At 39.7% G+C, this 18,567-nt stretch overlaps 1 protein-coding gene across 3 annotated transcripts in view; it reads right to left on the bottom strand.

Annotated features, from left to right (window-relative positions):
• The window catches only part of mpp2b (MAGUK p55 scaffold protein 2b), a 40,575-nt gene that overhangs the window by 11,390 nt on the left and 10,618 nt on the right, over positions 1-18,567 (bottom strand). For 2 of the 3 annotated variants that reach the window (XM_044179726.1, XM_044179727.1), the window contains exons 2-3: positions 17,988-18,067; positions 5,571-5,671 (exon numbers count right to left, since the gene is read on the bottom strand). In XM_044179726.1, coding sequence (XP_044035661.1) covers positions 5,571-5,671; positions 17,988-18,018 — 132 coding nt within the window. In that variant the 5' untranslated portion in view covers positions 18,019-18,067. Of the gene's footprint in view, positions 1-5,570; positions 5,672-15,911; positions 16,231-17,987; positions 18,068-18,567 lie in introns of those variants that run through there. The other variant, XM_044179725.1, reaches the window with a different exon arrangement.

The following is an 18,567-nucleotide window of genomic DNA, read 5'->3' as shown; positions in this document are numbered from 1 at the left end:
GCTACAGCCTTACTTGGTCTGATATGACCAGTAGCTTATGGTGGCTAATGATAGCAAACTTTAAACAGATATTGCTGTGTAACTGACATCACTGAGTCAGGTCACTGTATGAGTCTTCTGTACATGGGCTACTGTTGTATTATGTTTAGCATGAGCCATTATCCTGTAATTGTCACTTGTGGCCACCATTGGTGTTAAACAGCAAAGGTTACAAAGGTTTGCTTTAAATAATGTAAAGGTAATAGACAGTTTCTCACATTGGCTTTGACTGAAATGTATGATTCAGTAACATTTCTCCTTGGTTTAGTTTAGGTGCAAATTAATCCATGGCAATGCATATAAAACAACATGTATCAACATACCATGTTTTGAAGACATTAGGATTATATTTTAAATAAGACTGCTACTCCATGGTGAGTGCTGAGTGCTACATTAGCTGAGGTGTACTACAGTGTAGTATAGACAAGCCTTTATGCATTTCTGTTTCCGCACTTTAAGCTAAATGCCAATAGCTGGCAGGAAATGGGGTAATAATTGTCTTTGACCGCTTGTTTTCTACAAGCTGTTTCATATAGCACCAAAATTCATTGTTTTAGAGGCAAAAGCACACGATACATAACAAAATGTCTAAAAGCAAGTGTCAGCTCATTTAGTTGTCCTAAATGCCTCAATAGTCCTGAGTGCTCAGTTAGATATAGAGCCAAGCATTGAGCCAGTGCAGTCAAAGCTAATAATAATCGAGCACTGCGGAAGCTCTTTTGCAAGATGATCGCTCCTGTTGTCAATATCTGCTCATTGTGGGTCTAATCATCCTTTAGATTTATTATAGAATCGTAGGTTGTGCTGACTGCAGTGTGATGCAATCAGCACAATTCACTGAAGTCACTATGCTATATGCACACACTCATGGACCCTTGCTCTGTCCCTCTATCCCTCTGTTAGCGTGGTCTCAGAGTCAGCACATTAATAGCTTGTTAGGGGTTTATAGATCCATCATGGGGTCAAGAGAAACTATGATCTTAGAAATCCTTTTCACATCCTTCATCGAGACGTCTTCTTTACACATAGCTTGCATCAGCAGATTCATCTTTTATGAGAATGCTCATCAATACACCGGGAACCACCAAGAACTCTCTCAGACACACAGCACAAACAAACACCAGTGTCACGCACACGGAAATCAATCAGCCCTAAGTGAAAAGAAACCAATAACAAACAGAGACAGAGAGAGAAATAGGGATAGAAGGAAGTAGAAGAGACTCTGTTTTCAGAAATATGGGAGGCTTTTGATCCAGTACTTCCTGTTGCCCCCTGTGGATAGTCGATCTCCAAATTTCCTGAACAGAACTGCCTCTGAATTACTGAATGAGACTGCGCAAATTTTTACCTCCGGCTCTGTCTGAGTCTGAGGAGTAGTCCGCCGACCAATGCATCTCCTTGGACAGAGCAACCTCATGCCTACAAACAACTTCCACCTCAGTGCAAATCAGCTAACACTGACTGTGCAATGTTAGAAAGATACATGTGGTTATCCATACTAATGACTGTTGACAACATAAAGGAAAAGGCAAAGATTGAATTTCAGTCTATGACATGAACTGCATATATACTTTTTTCCTTGCATACTTTTGCAGTGCACAGCAGAATACATTTTCCTTCTCTTCACTTTTAAAAGGTTTGTGAAATTGTGCTCCGGGCAAGAAGTAGAAGAGGAAGACTTCGACACCAGAGAACATGAACATGACACGCAGTGGGATGAAACTCTGAAAAGACTGTCTGCCACTGCTAAGCTCTTTCACTCTTCACTTCAAAAAGCTGTACTCCGTAACAGCGACATCGCTCTCTAGTTGGGATTGGCTTCATAAGAGGGACTTTGTACAAGGAGAACCAAGGAAATGTTTGTACAGATCTGCTTCTATGCAGAAAGTGTACTTTTGTGGTGTTTTTTGGTGAAGTCTTCAGTGTAAGAAAAAAACATGAACCCTATTTTTTCTCATTATCTTAGATATCCAGCCTAATTAAACAGTGTTCAGGTACACTAACTGCAAAAACTAAAATACTGGCAAAATGGCAAGTGGATGTCAAAAGAAGAAAATGAATGCTACAAAGCATATAGATGATTGTCAGAAGTTCTGGAAAAAGGTGTGAATTTTTGACTCAGCAGTAGTCACATGTAGTGCTAGCAGCATCAAGGTTAAGGGATTGTTTGCTGACTCAGGACCTGGATGATCAATCAATCACGAAACTCTAGGATCAAATCACTGTTAAGCCATTCATCTGAGTGCTGAAGGTTAAGTTTAATTCAGCAAAGCAATCTGATACACAAGCTCGTCTAAATTAGAAGGGCTGAAGACTTTTAAAGATTTCAGGTCAAAGTCCAAGTCAAAGTTGTGGCGAGACCTGAAACAAACAGCTGATTGTACTTAAAGCTCTTTAAGAGAATAATTAATTTCTACAAAAGTCTTTGTTGCACATATTGTAAAAGTGTGTGTTTTGTCTCATACAGCACCACTGCATGCAGCGTAGCTTCATTTAATTATGAAACATTTTAAACCTTGTCCTTGTTCCCAAACTTCTGAAACATTCAGAATCAAAGAGAGACAGAGGATGAATACTGTTTGAAAGGTCTGAATAGTGCGAATATATTATAAAATATATTATTTTAAAGTTTTTTAGACCAATCAAAACAACAAAAGTCAATTGCCAGCCATGTCTGAGTTTTCTTGGATAAAAGACAAAGTGTCCTTGGAATAACTTCAGAGATTTGCTTCCATCAAGGACTAGCTTTAATCCGATGTCTGGGCAACTGACCAAGAGAAATCTGTACAAATGCAACATGGATTTGAACATTTATCTTGTTCATTCTTACAGATAAACAGGCTGTGGACAAAAAACAATGCATGTATATAAAGTACGTCTAGGTAGTAAGGCAACCCTTTTAATCCTTCTTGAGTGCTGTAATACAAGTGCTTTAGCAGTGTGTATTTGAGTATTACTGTATTGAAATAGAAGGTGCAGCTGGTTCTATATATTCTCCTCTGCCACTAAACGGGATGATGTACAACTACTAGTAGGAGATTGGTGCCACATAGGCAATGATTAAAATCTGTGGTACCTTTTCACTTTGTACTTTTTTCATTTTTAAAGTAACATTTCACCCAAAATCTTGTAACTCTACATGAGTAACACGTAGATGAGTGCCTATAAGTTTGAAAATGAGCTGTAAAAAGCTTGTAGTTAGTTCTTCACAGAGCAGGGAAGCTGTGGTCAGCTTAAATCCATGTCAGTTACAATACATTCCAATAATGATCACACTTCATAGTGGAAAAATGTATCAAAACATCCATAAAAACTCAAACCACAGCTTAAATATAATGAGCAGAGAACTCATCTGAACCATGGATAATGTGCAAGTGAGTTGTTTTCAATTCTGTATTATTATAAACAAAATAAAGATCCTCAACTAAACCATTCAAACAGGTTTTTGGAGTAAAAGTGTAAAACCTAAGGCTGCCATTCATTCCTGGATTCTCCATTGATCATGGGGGCTGCTACTCCACCTGGACTTGTCAACTTGTCAAACATGTCAAGGGTAACTGTGCTGCTTACTGACTGCTATTTCAATCTTTTGCTCTGATTGCCAATAGAAATGTTGTATAACCTTGTTAAAATGACTGGCAGCAGGGAAACTGTGGCAATGTTATCAACCCTTTTAATAGAAAAATGTCTTTTTCTGTGTTGTTCAGTTGTTCAATATTGTTATACGCCAAACACATGCCAAAAATACATTTCGAAGTATTTTTGTATCAAAGTGAAAAAACTTTCCAATGTTTTCAGTGACCCAACCTCTATACAGTAGCATATTCAATTATACCATCACCACAATATTGGCAGCTCTCTCTGCTGTACCTGTTATTAAAAATATGTCTACCCCCATCTTTCTTGTCCACCTTCTCTGTAACTGGGAGAGATGAGGAGGCGAGCAATGTTTAATGGCAACCATTTTGCCTCCTTTCTCCTCACTAAGTTTAAACTTCAAAATCCAAAACTCTCAAAGATGTTAGCTTCTATCCCAACATCCTGTTTCAGACACATAAAACCACTGAGAAAAGTGAAATGACTCATGAAATGACTCAAAGCCTTTGAAATCAGCATTGCCAGGTTAAACTTGTGCCAGTGATAGGACTAAGATTTTCATCTGAATTTCGCTGTCTGTGCAGCATGACGTGGCGTGAAAATAAAATACCAGATTTCTCTTTAATTTGCATTTTCAACTTATGAGAAAACAATGAAGCAAGACCATTAACATGGTAATGTGATTGTAATTGATGAATTTAAGCTGTCTTTTTAGGATAATTATTGCAAGCTGAAATTTGAATTTTAAATGTAATAAAGGGTGTGAATATTAAGCTTCCATTTTGCAATATAATTTTAATAAACCTTCTCATAACGCATGCAAATCTCTGTGACAACATAATGATGTGTTACACGCCAGTGTTAATGCAGGAAATGGCACATGCAAATAATGATACTGAAATCTAATTTTAATGTTATGGCAAATGTGCAAAATGCAAGACTTGCATTGCCATGTAACAAAATGCAAAATGTAAATTTGCATGCATTAAATATCCTTAATTTTGCAGCAGATACACTAACTGGCATCCAACTTTAAGTGGTCATATTATGCTTTCTGGCTTTTTCCCTTACCTTTATTGTGTTATATATCTTTTTTGTGCATGTAATAGGTTTGCAAAATGAAAAAGTTGTTGATTGTAGTCCAGCCTTTACTTCCATAACATATCTACATCACTATGTTACATGTATCATAATGAACGAATTGAGCAGTTTCCTCAAGTATACCTAAATATCAAATTAAAATAAGGTTAGATGCCCTCCAGGCAGTCAATGGGCATAAAGTTGTTACTGTGATGTAGAGACCTATGGAAGATAAATGAGTTACAAATTAATAAAATAAAAAAAATAAATAACTTACCACGCTGAACTGTCTTGCTCCAGTCTAAGTTGTGAAGCTGGTTCGGGTTGCTGGCACTTGTACATCTGAACCGTAATGGCTGAACAGAAGCCATAGTTACCGGCTGAAGCAGCTTTGTTTTGGATCACACTACCTTGCTTGTCAGGACCCGACCTACTCTGATTGGCTAGTAGTCCTTACCTCGGTACTGCACATGTGCAACTCCCAACAAAGATCGAATAGAAGTGAGATACCTCACTCAGTAGCTAAAGCAGAGCGTTCAAGACACAGGGTGAAAAGAGGTGCTGCAGCAATGTGCAGTGTGAGCAGAAATATGGTGTTTTTTGAAAATGAAACCATGTAAACCTATTCTGGTAAAACCCCAAAATAAAATTATGTACGTAAAAATGAGCATAATATGACCACTTTAATATACTGTAACTACCCTGTGTTGTTGGGATGTAATTGTGATTTAGTTACATTAAAGTTGAAGTCCTTTCACATTGACTTATCTCTGACTGTCCTTTACTGCATGTCACACACACATACATATATTTCCTCATACATTTAATAGTGTACAGTATGAAGCTGTTCTCACCACTGGGCTCTCCATGATGCCTTTGAGGAAGATGAGGTCCAGGTCATTGGCAGTTGTGGAGCTTGTGCTGTCACTCAGAGTGTCCAGAGCCTGATGCATGGCTACAAACACACACACACACACACACACAGAAAAGAAGAAGAAGAAAGAAAGTTGATTTCACTCCACTCCCCTCCATATTCTGCAGTTACCCATGGGAAAAGAGAGAGAGAGAGAGTGAGGGAGGGAGAGAGCACATTTACAGAAGTTCCCACTACATAGCTGACTGAGAGGAGGCTGGATGGATGGGAGCTGCCTCACATCCTTTCCCAAGCAATTTCACCTCTGTCAGTCACCCTCCCCTTAAGTCTATCAGAAGCAACAGTATCTTTCTGTTGTCCAACAACTCCCAACTTCGTCCCTCTCCCTCCTACGCACATGATCACACACACACACACACATCAGCTTAACAACAACAAAGAGAGAAAATACATTTTTTTTACCAGTTTGCATATGATCAGTTTGTATACCTGCACCAAACTACAGTGCATTGTTTTAGAGGCTGGATAAGACTAGATTTTAATATGGCATAAGTCAGTGGTGCATTTTTCAAAATGATATTTTCCGGTTCATGGTGCACCCTTGATGATAAGCCCATCAAAGTAAATGCATGCACACACGCAGCCTTATCTCAAAGATGTAAAATCTAACTGCTAAACCACAGACATCACTCAATAAGACAACCAATCAATCAGCAGATGCAAGGGGACGTCAACAATTCGATGAAGGTCAAGGAAGGTTCAGTTTAGTTTCAAAGCATCTCCACTGACTTAGAATATAACGCATTAAAAAGGTACCACACACTGACATCACCTACCAGCAGGCATTAATCACATCAGACATGACTGTCAGAAGAGTGGGCATTTTTATTCACAGGAAATATTTGTCTGCTGTAATTTGCTCAACAGACACTGAGGCCTTTGTTTCCAAAGCTAAAAATACAACACTGGCTTTTTAGATTGGTGGTCCACCACAAATCCTGCACGACCCACTTCATAGGTCTCATCTCCTAATAAGGGCATAACAGAGCATTAAGAGGTGATTGGTCCAATTAGAGGGCTGCTAATTAGTTTTGTGTTAGGAGATGGTGTCCCAATTGCTTTCTATGGACTAATTCTAACCATTTAAACATGTAGCACCTTCGCAAAGGAAAATGACAGAATGAAGTATAATTAGGATATCCAATATGCATAATAAAATAATACTGTCCAAAAATGAAATGCACAACAAAAATGGAGGAGCAACTCACAGCTGTAAAATGAAAATATGATAGTATGACAGCTCATGAAAAGTAATAAATCCCTGAAAAGCTTTTTGTGAATTTTCACATTTTGTAATTGGCAGTAATGTTTACAGTTGCAGTTTAATTGATGCATCCACCTTGTATTGTTTGCTGTTAGTGGTATTTAATACATTGATTTCCTCTACTGTATGTAGAGGAACTGGCCAAAATATTACAATCTATGCATACTAAGTATTATTTTATATTATGGATGTATGACACACCTTATGACAGAACTCTGAAGACATGAACTGGGGATTTGCATACAGTACCACTCACACTACACTATATGCAACATTTACAGAAACTCTTTGGTACAATGTATGTTCCAATATGAAATGCATTTCTGTGTTCTTCCTATTGAGCTGAGTTATAGGAGCGAGTTAGCAAGCTAGCATATTTAAAAATGAGTCCCATGTGCACAATTACAGGAAAAATTAGATTGATGGTCGGGCCGGGTATACCTTGATACAGACAGCCATGCATTTAAAGTGACCAATGGCACAAATGCCAACAAATAAGAGTCTACAGCCATGCTAGTGGCTCTGTGAGGCTTATTCTTAGGCACAGCAGTGCTTTGAGCTAAATGCTAACAACAGCATGGCAACATGCTCACAGTGACAATGATACCATACTGATGTTTAGCAGGTATATTGTTTACCACTTCACCATCTTAGTTTAGTTATTAGTTTTGGTTTATGTACAAATACTTGCAAAGTATTGGGAAAATGTTTCCTGATGATGGTGCAACAGGAAAAGTTAAGGAATTATCAAAGTGATTACAAATCGTCCTGAGCAATGAATGTCTGAACCAAATTTCATGGCAATCCATCCAACAGTTGTAAATACATGTCACTAAAAACCAAAAATGTCAACCTGGTGGTAGCACTAGAGGAAAACTCAGGAAATCACCAAAGTCAGTAGGATTTATCCTCTGGGGACCATGACTGCCTGTACCAAACGGTCTATGGTCTATAAAAAATTTCATTGCAATCCACCCAACAGCTGTTGAGATATTTCAGTCTGGAACCAAAATGGTGGATCAACCGACATTGCTATCCATTGAGCCATGCCACTAGCATGGCTAAAAACCAATAAACTGACATCAAACAGTAAATCAAGTTTTCAATGATCCACAGAATATCACTTAATGGAAGAATTCACATTTTTCTTGTGAAAAAAAGAGACCCGTGGTTATCATGAATAAGTCTCTCTAACCCAGAGCACCATTACTCTGTTCAGTGTTTTCAATGATGTGCAGCCTGAAGCTGCTCTATTGACAATAAACAACAAAATTACTTTGTGGACTCAAACACTATCGACTCCAACAGAAAATGTTCTCTAATTCCCTTACAGTTATCCCTTTGTATCACCAAACTCACTGTTTCAAGTTGATATTCTATAGAGAAGAGCGAAGAGGGGAGGGAAACTGATAAAAAAAAAGTTTGTCCATTGATGCTGTACATTTGAACAATATGGACTGTGAGTTTCAGTAGCAGTCATGGTTAATACACAACATAAGGCGTGTGTTTCTGTGTGCAGTTCAGGTCTGGTCTGTCAAGAGGCTGGCGAATGATTTATGTTTCTGTTGCTCAGCAGAGCGCAGTAGGAGGGTTTTTTTTGGTGCTTAAAGAGGAGTGATGAGGTAATAGATATTTTGAGAATGAGCAGAAAACTATTTTTGGTCTTCTTCTGTGGTGTTTTGGAAGTATTTTTACATGCAAACTATATCCATGTACAAACAGTCATAAAGACAAGAAACTATCCTGATCTGTGCTTTCACTCAGGAAAAAAAGATTAAAAAGACAGAAAGCCACAAAGACAAGAAGGGCAGAGGAAGACGGCCTTGATGATTACAGTCAATCCACCCTCTTTCTGAATAATTTGATAAGTTAAATAAATAATTACACGAGTCTTCCGCAGTGAAGTCTTGTTTCTCTTCTATTTTCCTTTGAACAGCAGCTCTGCTCCAGCAGGAGAGTTGCCAGATTTGCGCCTGGCACAGAATATCAGACCAGCAGGCTCTGCTTACAGGTCCTGCATAATTCTCTTTAATCACCGCTACTGTAAGCCGGTGTTGTTGCCACATCGGCACTTTTCCCGATGTTAGCTTTTCTCGGCTTCGCCTCGACGTGTGTGAAGTTAGTTGGGTTTTTGTTCTTTTTCTCATTTTTTTCACTACTTTCCACTGTTTTGTGTTCTTTTTTGGATTCTTATTCAGCTTTCTCTCACACACCCATGCTGTCTTAATATATTTACATGTGTCACTTATCATTTTCTCCTTTCCCCTTTCACTCCAGCCCCAATCAGAACCAACAATCCTGATAAAATTGACAGCTGCCTCTCCACAGTGCACCAAGGATGTTGGACAAAAACATCAGGAAAAAGGAATGGTGTTGACTTGCGTTTAGATATTCTGTGATATTGTCATTGCTTGGAAGTCACAGAGGAATAATGAGAAGGTGTGAAAGGGACTGGAGAATAATAGCCATTTTTCCAGTCCTGAGTATGCCTGGGGTCGTTCTATTATTCATAGAGATTATTAAAAATCCAACTTGTCGTCCTTCTCTGGTCTCGCTGCCCTTCTTCTCTCAAAATATATAGATAAATAGAGTTGCTTCCCTCATCTTCACTGGCAAGCATCAAAGCAAAGACAACAGAGGATTGGCCATGCAGGTCAAAAGTTCATACAGGAAGAGGTCTGAATGTCAGACTAAGATACAGCATTTATTTTCTATTTTCTGCAACTGCAACTTTCTTTTAAAAACAACTGTCTCTTTAGCATTCAGGTGGAGTATTTCATCTTGTATACTGCTGCTGTCAAAGCCATCCTCCCTTGCATAAACCCGCATAAACTTCAAATAAATCTGCATAACCAGGACCAAACTGCTTTTTTTCTATCACTAACTGTATTAATCTAGCTTCTGCTCATGTCTCATATTAGCTTTAAAGTTGCATGTAGACATTTGCATAATAATATACTCAGGGTTTTTTTCTTCTTCTGAGCCTTTAAAAAGGGGAGAACTCAGGCGAAAGTCATTTTTCGCTTCAGTGAATCTAAATTCCTTATAGTACACTCTGTAACTCGATACCATTACAGAACTCCATTTAGCAGGTGAGGGCCTAAGAGCACAAAAAGGGACTCAGGTGTGAAGACAGACTGAGCCAGCTATATGTACGTCATCTACAGATCCTACTCTTCCAGGGAAATGTTGTAAAATTTAAAGGCTTTTTCAGGCTTGAGTAGGTCTTGTTGTTACACAATTTCACTACTGTGTGTCACCGGATTTACGGGGGAAACTCCTCAAAGAGGAGTCCCAGTAGAGCAGATACATAATTAACACAAAGATATGAAGTTCCCAAGAGATTGAGATGGTGTGTTTAAAAGTGTTAACTAGAGAAGAAAACTGACATTTAAAGAAGTCAACAAATGTTGTAATGATTCATTTAGTTTTAATACAGCTTAGGTAAAATGCTACTTTGTCAGTAATGTTCAGCTAATAAAAATGTACAATAGTAACACACTACAGTGTGTTACTATTGTAGCAGAGGACATGTAATCACAAGGAACCCAAATAAAAAGGTGCTTTTGTCTCCTAAAGTCCCATCTGAGCGCGACTTCACCTCCAAGGAGAGTTACAATTAAACTCAATGTCATGGAGGCAGCCAAACAATCTGGGCTGTTATTGTTTGCGGTTGGAGCACAGCAGGGGAACATGAACCTCTTAGCCAGCACTTAGTGAAGGTTGTTCTGTTGCTATGGAGCGGCGGAAAACAGAGAGAGAGATGGAGAGGGGAGCTGAGGGAGGGTTCAACATGGAGAAAGAGATGTGGAAGATGCGGTTGTGTTGGTGTTTCTCCATGCTGAATCCTCATGGGGTCTTAAACACAGTGTGAGTACAGTGTGCAGCTGACTCTTTCTACGCCCTGTGTCTGGCAATAAAAACAGTCTGGTCGGCTGAAATTTCTTGACATAAACAAACTGTCTTAAAAGGCAAATACAGTAAATGCTTTATCCAGAAGAATATCAACAGGTAATGGGCAGACCATAAACTAGCACAGTAGGTGTTGTTTGTTTTTGGTTTCCAACAACCCAAACCCAGCCTCACACCTGAGGTGTGTTAATTGATAGTTGATGACTCCTCTTCCCCCTCTAGCAGCCTATGTGTTCTGTGTGTGTTTAGCTTGTCTCATGCTTTCATGAAGATCTGTTTGGCTGAAATCCTACATAATAAATTGGGTGTGTGCAATTCAGGCAATGTGTGGACGCTTTGACTGATGCTATTTTTGCATTCAGCATCTTTATTCTTGTGGACGTGTACAGTCACAAATGTATCTCTTTATGGAGTGAGCTAAAGACCATTTCCCCCCTAGTGGAAAATAAAGGTGTTTTCTTTCAGCCAGGACCAAATCCTGATCAATCTGACACCTAACCTAACCTAAAAAGGGACAGTTCACCCCAAAATCAAAAATATATATTTCTCCTCTTACCTGTAGTTCTGCCTTTTTGGAATATAAGTGAACCAGAGGGCACTCGGCTTGTGGTGCTCAAAGCGGCAAAAAATACATTTGAAAAACTCTTTTCATCACAAATCTCTTACCACTGTCTTGATTTATACTATTTTGGTTATTTTAGAGGTCCTGGATTAGAAGGCTCTCAATGAACCATGAGGAACAATATGTTCACAAGTACCTAATCTGTGTTATAAAGAACAGTGTGTAGGATTTAGTGGCATCTAGCGGTGAAGCTGCAGATTGTAACCAACTGAATACCGCTCACCTTCCAAGCATGTAGGAGAAACTACGGTGGCCGCAAAACTCGCGAAATGCCATATCTAGAGCCAGTGTTTAGTTTGTCCGTTCTGGGCCACTGTAGAAACATGGCAGCAACATGGCGGAGTCCATAGAAGGGGACCTGCTCCCTCTGTAGATAAAAACGGCTTATTCTTTTTCTTAATTTTCAGGTGATTATACACTAATGAAAACAAACCTATGAATGCTACATTTCATTTCTGTCAATAGAGCCTCCTAAATGTTACACCTTTAAAATTCATTGTATAGCCAGAATTACACTGAAAAGGACATTGAGAGTTAGTTGCAGGAAAGACCTGCTGGTGATTAATCAGGGTACTTTCAATGGATAAGGTCAATGTTAAGCTTTTCAGTGTGCAGAGTGACTCTGCAGTAATAACACCTGCTTTGTCCTGTGAAAACACAGTCAGACTTCTGAGCAGTCTCATTTATATTCTCATTGTTTCCTGGACTCACTGTTGGAAGTTACTGCAGCCTTATTTCTCTGTCACCCTATTAAAATGACAGAAAAGAGCATGTTGCGGATGACACCGAAACTATTTTAAATTGCCAGTCACCTCCATATAATAAAATACTCTCGGGCCTCGACAGACATTATTAAATACTTTAACGTTGCTCTTAGATTTGATTCTGTTCCCTGCTCTCCAGCAAAATATAATTACTATCAATCCCCCAGATAGCAAAAGATGAAAGTCTAAGACAGTGGTGGAGAATTATATTGGATTGGAGTATATTCCATTGTGTGTACTAGAACCGATTAATCATTTATGACTGAAGTACATGATTAATTTGTCCTTATGGTATGTGCTTGATTCTTTCCATCTTGATGTCCTTGCAGAGTGCAATCAGTCTGAAGTATTTTCTTCTCCAATTCAGGCAGCAACACTGAGCATACAGAATACAACTATTACAGCTAAAATGTGAACACTGCTCTGGTGTGTGTGTGCTCAACTCGAGATAATTTAGTCAACATCCTCCTCATGGAGCGTCACTGAAAAAACAAGCTGTCTCATCATGACAAGTTCAGAGAACGTTGTGTGAAGCATGTGTGGGCACATCCATTGTGTAATGTGCTTGTGTGGTCACTGCAGGCTTGCTTTCAAATGAATAGCTCGCCTCATTAAATTGCATTATTTGAATTATCTACTATATACTATGCAGTTGTAGACAGATGCAGAAAATTTTATTTAAAATTTAAAGGTCCTGCACACCCCCACAGGTGTTTACCAGCCGCGACAGCGTGTGGCTGGTATTGTTTTCACCTTGTGAGTCTGTGTGTGTTTGTCAGCATGGCAAAATGTTGTCCCGGGGACACCTACTTTAGCGGGAACTACCACAGAGGCGGTTTTGAGTACTTTGCCAGGTGTTTATATGTCTGTGGACATATTTTGTGAACGTGATAGTGTCACAACCGTGCAAGATGCAGTCACGAAACTTTACAGGTGTTAGTTGAGATCAGGTTGAAGTTGAGTGAAGCTATGCTGGGAATTGTATGAGGTCAACAAACTCTTTGTGCTAATCATGATATCATGATGCATTCACGCAATGTCGGCAGAATGGGAAGAACAGAAAAACTTTAATAAAATTATTATTCAGACTTAAGAGTGTTCACGCATGGTTGATAACCCCCACTGCTAGCTTTGTAGTCACATCATTGAAATAGCCTAAATTAGCTACTTTTGCAGTGTTTGGAGCGGTTTATTAACAAGTTACAGATACAAACTAAATATTTATAGCTCCTTTTAAAAAGTACCTGAATAGATTGTATTAGTGTTAATAGTGGATTTTATTTAGATGCAACTGTCAGCGTTTTATCAACGGTTTGTTGACTCTTCTGTAGTTCTTTTCACCAAGTGGGACATCATCGCTGCCAGAAATTCCTGATATTTCCAACTTGAAATTACAACTCAGAGGCTGACAGGAACGTTTTTTCCGACTCGGTTGCTCATATTACAGTCTAAACAATATGATGTGAACACAGCATAAGAATGATTAAGCTCCCCACCCTAATAGGTTCAATAATGCAAACAGGAGTGTGAGAGTGAGAGTCAATCAACTAGTGTGTACACACCCACATAGTCCTCAGAGCACCTCTCATCAGCAATCGCCTGTACTGTGGATGTGGGTGTACTATTGATGTTCAGGGCCTTTAACCAGAAATCCTGTACACTGTTGATCATTTGCATTCACTTTATTAGTTTATTAGTTAGGTTGGTACCTCATCACGTAACATAAAGCTAAAAACATCATTACAATTTTTTTTAAATAAACTGTAAAAATTTACACTTTTTTTTTTAAAGCAGCATAGCCCACTATATTCTAAGATGATGTTGTCAGGTTAACAGTGATCGTAATCTATCCTTTTTATTTTATTATTTGGTTGAGTTCATAAGATTTTCCAAAAGAAAATCCTTTACATTCTGCTTGACTTTGCAAAAGTGTAACTGTTAACCATTGCAACCGTGTGCATGACTGTCCCATGAAAGGCAGCATTTCCAGGGGAAACACTGTAACCCTGACCTCCTCTCTCTTGGGTAGCCAATCAGCAGGACGAGGGACTTTAAAGCTGCCATTTAGGCCACCACATCGCCATGGTGATGCTTGTTCCAAGCTGGCATGATATGGACGCGGGCTGGATCGCCTTATTAGCCAGCTGAAGGTCACCACTGGAGACAACACTTGTGATATTTGTTGACATTTTGCAAATAGACAGCAGCTCCCATTACACCTCACCCCATGGCCACAGAGAGTCGGGGCGAGAGATTTCATGTGAAGTTTTGGGGGAAACTAACACCAACAACTTTGTCGACTGAACTTGCCATTAGAAGGCAAACATTTTGACTTTGACTGTGCCTCTTTTCCCCTGCAGCAGTTAATGAAAGAGCAAACAGAGTCAGGGTGTGATGTGGATGAAATAATTGCTAGTGTCACCACATTATCGAATACCCTCAGCCAGAACAGAATTAAATTGTCCCATTCTCTTGAAACCCAGTGATTATCTCTGACAGCCTAATCCTACCAACACACTGTACTCAATGATCCATCATCTGTGTTTGAACACCGCTTCATTAGTCCAGTAGGCACACAGAATATTCCTTTGACAGTGTGAGGGTTCGGTGGGAAGAGAGCCTGTGTATTATACAGCGCGTGTGTGCGTGCGTGGAGAATGGTGAATGTGAAGGAGCCGCCGAGTTATTTGAAGGTTGTGAGTCTGACACTTTCAAGCGTGCTGTCTCTGATCAGAACACTGTTGCATATGAATGACCCCCTACCTTCTCACCATGAATGTACAATGCACTGGGGGTCTCTCTCTCTCTCTCTGTCTCTCTCGCACATACACGTAACTCTGAACTGATGCGAATGCTTTGACAGAAAATGTGATTCATTATGGCTGTCACTGATGTCTTGTCAAGCTACATTACAGAGCAGAGGATATCTCACAACACAGTATACTGTATGACATGCAATAGACTTGGCAATGATGTAATGATGCTCCTAACTTTGACTAATTTAACATGACAACATCAAATAGATGTAAGGAAATAACAGTACAGAAATAGATATGGACACACACTCAGAACATATTACTGTGTAGTATGCAACCCCATGTGATATAAATGAACTCCATCAATAATGAATAGGATGCATGGTCCTTCCCACCCCATATTGTGTGAGCAAACATTATCTGTGCATTATCATTCAAACAAATACATATTTGCTTTTACACAGACTGTTCCACTTGTAATGACTTCTTATCTTTTTGCTTTCTTTACTTATCTCAAAGTGCATTCCTCTGTCTCTCTCTCTCTCTACTGCTCTCCGTTTACAATAAGGCGTCTCATTGTAAATTAAATAAAAGGAAATGTGACATGTTTCCACTGCACCTTGCTGTCTTTTTACGTCTCGCTTCCTGTCTTTGTAGCCTGCTGCCTCGGATTCCTGTACGATCACATGCTGCCCTGGGTCCTAATCTGTCTCTGCTCATCTTCATCACACTCTGGAGGTTTGAACCAGCACATCAGGAGCAGGTGCAATGCGAATTTAAAACACCAACTAGCCCTCAACTGTCCTCAGCGTGTACATAAGCATATTGTCGCCTGCTTAGCTGCATTTTAACAGTGATTCAACCTTAGATCTCAGCTTCCCCACAGTTTCTGTCCAGTGTTTCTTCCCTCACACACCAAGCAGGTAGGGACTTGTATTCTTACCTTCTCCCCCAAGCTTGATTTCCAGGCCCTCCAGGGAATTGGCTGAGTCCCCTTCCTCCAGTGAGAGCCTTCCAAACACACTGCCAGCCATGGTGAACAACACCTCTCTACAATGCACACACTCACAGTAACACACCCAATACTGTATCTGAGGCAGACTGAGAGATCTCCCTCTCTCCTACTCTCCCTCCCTCTATCTGTGCCCGACTCTCTCCTCTTTCTGCCAAAACAGCTCCTCGCGCTTTCCTCCCTCTTCACCTGCTCTTGATGTGAATGTGTATAAGCTATGCCTGGAGGAGCGTCTTCTCCTCCACATGAATGAATGGAGACGAGAGAGGGCTGTGTGCATGAGCGAGGGGGGGTTATGATGCTTTCTCTAGGAGGAGGGAGAAAAGGAGGCAGGACGATTTTCCCTCCAGGCTTCCCTGTGGGGGTTAACTGGGGGAAAGAGCAGCAGAAGGTTGGCTCGTAGGAAGGAGGATCGGTAAAGGAGGCGGTGCGTAGGGAGCTGACACATATATGAGTGATAACCCTCCATTACTGACATCACAGAGACAGGTACAAACACAGCCTGCCTTACAGATGCACTGTAAGTGAGGAGCATTTCAGGGGAAATTTATATATGTGCTTTCCGCTCATAAATTGAAGAAATGCATATCAGAGTTCCTTCGCTGACAGGAGTTGAAAAATATCTTCTTGTTTAAAATCAAAAATGACCCTTCTCTAACCCTTCTCCAAGCCGGCGCAAAAATAGCCTTGCCAAAAATGCTGCTTTTTAAATTTAGAAAAAGACATGAATTGGTTTGGAGAAACAATTTACTGTGTGTTACTAAAAAAAAAAATAAAAATAAAATGCCAGTCATCCAGACTCAGCCCTCAGCTGGTGTACAAATCAAAACCAACTGACAGCCTATTACAAAAATGAAACTCCACACACATTTTAACCCTCCATAGAACTGCTTTTCTCTCTCTATTCGGCAGCTGACTGCTGCAATTTACTATCACACAATACTATAAAGCTTTGACTTCTAGATTTGGTCCTCTGAATATACTGAGACTCTTAATTTCCCAGACATCTGGCTGTGGCTTTTCAATCTTTTATGTGTCCTGATCAAGTGCCCTCAGCACTGAGTGATAAGGAAATGCATGGAAGCATGGCTAGAGTTTAATGTGGGCACCTTTTATGGCACTCAAACTAGGAAATATAATTATACTGCTGTCACAGTACTACAATTTTAACTTTGATATCAATGCCAAGGTATACATCTGAAAATTCACTGTGATAAAAAGCCAACGAAAAGAGACAGTCAATGTGACGCCAAATTTGACTTTGATTCCAGCAAATCTGCGGAAAAGGTGTAATACGTTTTTTGGCAAAAATAGTCACATACTTTGATCCTGGTTTTATCAACCAGTTTAGATGACATGGGATCCAGAGCAAGACATGGTGCACTATTTGGAGCATTTGACATGTTGTCAGTTATTGCACTGCAGTCTGTTATCTGTTGCAGTCATCTTTACTTTAAATCTATTACTTTCAGTTTCATAGAAAACAAACCTTCAAATAAACATATATTTCAAAAAAGTTCATTGCCAATTATGACCCATGCAAGCCACTCAAAATGTGATTGCAAACCCTCTGAGTTTCACACTGTACTATCTCAGTCAACACTGATCAGTCATCAGTCCATAATAAAACACTCACTTAATGCCTCCAAATAAAAATGTGAATGTATATTTGTGTGCATGCACTCGTGTGCATTTGTACCACTGGCCACTAGTGCAGATTTGACGTGCATGTGTGTATGAGTGGAGGGCCGCGAAGGGTACAACAGAAAATCCTTCGAGGCATGACTGATCCAAGGCTGGAATTTTAGCGCTCCATTAGCCAGCTCATTTAGTCACATTAGAACTCAGGAGATGAGATACATGTCCTGAGAGCTGGAATAACCACAAACCGTTCAGTATCTCCTCCCTCTTCTCTATCTCGATATCACTCTCTCTCACTGACACAAACACTCACAGACACACACACACACAAAGATGCCCTCGTCATAGTGAGACCAAGCCACTTACCGGAGTCAGAGCTGGATGTTGCCACGGGCATTTTAAAAATTGGTTCCTCCCGGTATCCTCCACAAAACTTGTTAGGTCAACTGCAATGAAAGAGAGTGCAAAGAGACAGAAGGGAGATGCATTGAAAATACGAATGTGTGTATAGTGTTGATTGTGAATATGAAAGCAAAATCCCTTGGTTGTCAGACCACTGAGGCAAAATTAAGGTTGAAACAAGGGAAGGAGGTGAGAAGCTCTTTATAGAAGTTTTAGAGCAGATATTTTACACAGATCCAAAGTCAGAGTTTAGCACATTTTACGGCTTGTTTTTATTAGCTTTTTTAAAAAATTGTTTCTATAGCTATAAACTATGTTTTTAGGTTGAGGCCTTTCAAGTTCAACACACAGGGATCAGTGGTCTAAATCCAGCCATGACCAAGAAAACAAATCCTTTTCTGTCATAATCACAGTCAATGGACTTACGTACGTGCACAGCTCATTCCTAATTTGTCTTAACAAGCTCACACACACGATAACTGGAATCTAACTTTGTTAATGCCTATAAATAGAATAGCCGGTTGCTCTGGTAACACCCAAACCG

The sequence above is a fragment of the Siniperca chuatsi genome, linkage group LG20, assembly GCF_020085105.1.
Source record: "Siniperca chuatsi isolate FFG_IHB_CAS linkage group LG20, ASM2008510v1, whole genome shotgun sequence".
Classification (NCBI taxonomy): domain Eukaryota; kingdom Metazoa; phylum Chordata; class Actinopteri; order Centrarchiformes; family Sinipercidae; genus Siniperca; species Siniperca chuatsi.
This window is presented reverse-complemented; position numbering and strand designations above follow the sequence as displayed.